General features: G+C 38.5%; 1 protein-coding gene across 1 annotated transcript; it reads left to right on the top strand.

Moving 5' to 3' along the window:
- Positions 1-614: 614 nt before the first annotated feature.
- Positions 615-3936, top strand: LOC113333802. Its single transcript, XM_026580208.1, has 5 exons — positions 615-848; positions 951-1262; positions 2342-2462; positions 3428-3617; positions 3878-3936. The coding sequence occupies exons 1-5, from the start codon at positions 661-663 to the stop codon at positions 3934-3936; spliced, it is 870 nt and encodes a 289-aa protein (XP_026435993.1). The 5' UTR covers positions 615-660.
- Positions 3937-4331: the final 395 nt, after the last annotated feature.

Below are 4331 nucleotides of genomic sequence, written 5' to 3' on the forward strand. Positions count from 1 at the left end.
TAAATCGGATTAGTGCTTTTACACGTTCGATTGCTTTGATTGGCCTGATTTCATAGAACTTAATGCATTTGGGGAATTTAACTTGATTAGTGGTTTTACACGTTAGGTTTTTCTGTTAGATAGAATTCATACTCGCATCTTTTAATGTGTTTGTTGATGACAAAAGGAGATTTGCGGGATATACTTGCGATCAAGGTATCCTAGGGCCTTTGATAATGAGAGATTAAATATCAATTCTAGTTATTAATACAAGAACATGTTTGTAAATGAAAATGAATCCTTAACCAATATCTTTATATCCTTGATTTGCGTATTTACTTTCTTGTTTTCTTTTATATTATTTTAGTTACATAAAAATCAGGAAACCCCCCATTGTTTTATATAGGAAACCGAAACAACTTGACAACCTTAGACTTCTCTGTGGGAACGAACTCTTTCTTACCATATACTTCATTTATTTTAGTCGAATGAGAAAGTGAAATTATTTTTGACGCATACGACAGCGATCAAATTTTGGCGCCGCTGCCGGGAACGCAGCGGTTGTCACTTGTCTTTGGTTTCTTATTTTTTGTTTTTAGTTTTGTTTCTTATTTTTGTTTTGGTTTTTCTTATTTTTTGGTTTTTAACATTGTTTTGAGAATCTTGTTTCAGGTACCTACTATGGACGGAGCATATTGGAGCAATGGATACAGTTTTCAACAACCTCAACAGTATGATAATTGCCCACCATCTATGGGGTACAATCAAAACCAATTTATTGGTTATGATGCATATCCTAGACAACCTTATAGTGATTTTCATACATACCAACAACAACCTTGTAGTGGGTATGTAAGTCAAGCTCCAAGGTGGGACAATTCTACTTCTAATTGGCTTCATTCGAGTTGTATGCAGATTATGAATGGATTGCAAGACATGCAACTAAGACTATACCAACTTGATCGTGACAGAGAGAACGCCACACAAGCCAATTTCAGCAACACTTTTTCTTACCCGACTCCGAATCGTAGTTATGATCATTCACCCATTCAAAGGGAAGAGTCATGGGAAAGAGAACCTATTGTATCCAATGGTGGCAAGCGTGTGAATGTTAGAAAACTTGCAAAGAAATTATACAAGTTGGAAGATGATGGAGCCTCGGAAGAGCTTGCCGATGAAATTAGTATGACCATTCATATGGAACTTAAACGACGTCGTGATAAAGGTTGGGAAACCTACGATGATTCTGATTTCGGTGAGTCTGAAAATGAAGTCGAAGATGAGTATGTTGAGAATGGAACCGATTTGATCCATATTGTGGAAGACCCAATTGAGCTTGCAAATGATTGTAATGATGATGTTGATGTCGAGACTTTGGTTAAGGCAGAAATGAACGAAGAATGCTTGCAAGGTTTGATAGAGGACCACGCACGATGTGCAAGAGGTAAGTAATTCACTTGAATTCTATAAGGATGAAGAGGATACCATGATACAAGAGTTGCAAGGTTTGTCTAACCCTTTGCCTATTAATCTTTCTCCTTTACCTCTTATTGGTTTGAATGTATGTGCTTCGATAATATTGTTGAATGACTTTGTTTCTCAATTTTCGCCATTAGAGATACTTTATTCTCTTACTATGTAGTTTTTGGAATAAGAAACCGTGGAAGTTCCCGAATTTTATGTTTTATATCCACTTCCAAGTGTGAACAAGGTTAAGTATGGGGGAAACTTCTATCGGTTAATAGATTCATTTATGTTTTATTGTACTAATATTTGTGTGAAGCTAGTGTTTGGAAAACAGGTTCTATGGGTGGATCCCCAACTTTTCAGATTATTGGTGTATGGAGAATTCAACTTGCAAGTCAAGCTGACGAATTTAAACCAACCGCTGCATGGGAGGCAACCCACTGGTTTTGTATCGCTTATCTTTTAGCTTTCTTTTGTCTTGTATTTAATTTTTCTGATTTCTTGTCGCATATCATTATATGATTTCCCACATTGACTTTATTTGGACGATTCAATTTACATTGAGGACAATGTAAATTTTAAGTGTGGGAAAAGTAGGTTTTGAAGGCATACCTCTTGTAAACCTTCACGAGACTAAAACTCGTCCACTAGGGACACATAGGGGTTTAAAGGCTTGTTATACATGCTAAGTGTGACCGTAGCCTCGACGACACAGAGTTGTATACATGTTTTAGAATTGTTTTGTTTGATTTGCTCGAGGACTAGCAAAGTCTAAGTGTGGGGAAATTTGATAGATGTTATAAACATAAACACCTTGATATTTATCTATTATTTATGCTTTCTTTACGAGTTTTCATGTAAATTATGTGTTTTATGTGTGGTTTGAGTTTATCAGGTGCAATGGAGTTATTATGAGCAAAAGAACAAGAAAAAGTCCATTCGGAGCGGAAAGGACAAAAAGGTCAGTTCAATGGCGAGTGACACTTGGAACCAGCGAAGGTTATGCAGCAAAGGAGGTGAATAATTACTGTCAGTTCCGCGCAATTGACAATTGAGTAAGCAAACAGAATATCCTGTCAGTTATCTGAAACTGACAGGACAAATATCACTTTGGTGGTCTGTATCGCTTTGATGGGTGCCTCTGTCAATTCCCAGTCCTACAGATAACATGAAATTCAGAGAAGAGACATTTATTATTTTTCCCAAAACCAGTGAAGGCTGTCGTCTGAAAGTGAGAAAAATCGGATCGAGAAATTGAGAGAGTTTATGGAAGCGCTGTCAAGAGAGCAACTCAAGGATTGGGAGAAGAGATTGTCGCTGCTACTGGCAAACATATGATGAAACCATGGATATGTTGAGAAGAACTGGGGAATATAAATTGAGTTATCGATGGTAGAAGTCGGAGATGAATGAAAAAGATCTATGTCTATTAGAAGTCAGGAAGTGTTAATATGAAGGGGTTTTGGTTGAATATGGATTTAATTCGAGTTAAGAGAAGAAATTGAAGTTGAAAATGGATTATTTAGGGTTTCTGAGATGAAGAAGGACATGAAGGGTTTGTTGCAGATGATGTTGAAGAAGAAGAAGATGATGAGGGTTATGGTGGCCTGAGATGGCAGTGAAACTGGTGCTGTGATAGGCAACTGTGAAGTAAATGGTGACTGGAACTTGATGATGTTGTGTTACTGCAATAAGATGGAGGATTGAGAAGAATTATTGAAGTTGTAGCTGCAGTAAGGATGAATGGAATGGAATTGGAGTTAAACAAGCACATGCCTGTGATGAGTTTCACTTGGATTTGGTTTTGCTGAGATTACAAAGAAGATCAGAGAGTGAATGGATCTGTTAACTGGTCATTGAATGGTACAACAATGGCTAGCAGAGTGTAAAATATTGTGTGTTACAGGAATTGCAGGTGACGACAATGCAAGGGAAGTCGCGGTGATGCTGAGAAGAGTTGCAAGAGCAAGCTGAATTGCAGGGAGCGAGTAATGATGTGGATGCTCATAATGTGCTGATGTTGAAGCTGCAGCAAGAACAAGAAGGTAACTGGGATGTAGAGGCAGTGGTGTTACAGCTACAGATTAACTGCGGAGTACTGGTGCATAGGGAGATGGCTGCACATGGAGTTACAAAGAATGTAGAGATGGAGTTGGCAGAACGGAAAGGGAGTATGTTGTTGCTTAAAGTGTGAACTGACTAGGAGCTGGTATAGCTGGTGGTGATGTTATAGCTGTTGACAGAATGGGTTCAACAGCCTTTAAGAGATGGTGCTCATAGTTGATGTTGTGAATCCAGAATGGTTGAACTTAGAATGAGTCTGTGGTGTTTAGTGCCTGATCTAGGTGCTGGTGGATGTATGAGCAGAGGATGAGTTTGTAGTTGGTGCAGTTCTGTTGGTGGTCATGGACTGGAGCTTTTGATATTGCAGGTGAATGGCTATGGATTCTGGGGGTGAGTGCAGCCAAGAGAGTGCCAGGGAATGTATAGATGGGTTACGACTGAATTAGGAGCCGAAAAACAAGCTATGAAATTGAGCTGTCGCCAGGTGTAGATGTATGTTAGGAACGATGCAGAGAAGGAGCTGTGTAATACCTGAGTTTGAGTAAGAGTTGCATCTGGAATTTGTACTGTCAGTTACAAAACTGACAGGCATAGCAACTAATGGACCTGATGGGCTCTTGAATTATGGGCTTGCTCTAATTATTCAGCCGAGCAAATATGTTGAAAGGGTTGGATGGCTTGGATTTGGAGAGGGCTCCAGGCAGAGAGATATATAAATAGAAACACCATCTATCAAGATCTTTATCTTTACTTCTACTTTTTATTCTAGGATTTAGAAACATGAAAACTTTCCTTTTTTTTCTTGTTATGAACTCCATGAA

This window comes from Papaver somniferum, unplaced genomic scaffold (genome assembly GCF_003573695.1).
Source record: "Papaver somniferum cultivar HN1 unplaced genomic scaffold, ASM357369v1 unplaced-scaffold_133, whole genome shotgun sequence".
Lineage (NCBI taxonomy): Eukaryota > Viridiplantae > Streptophyta > Magnoliopsida > Ranunculales > Papaveraceae > Papaver > Papaver somniferum.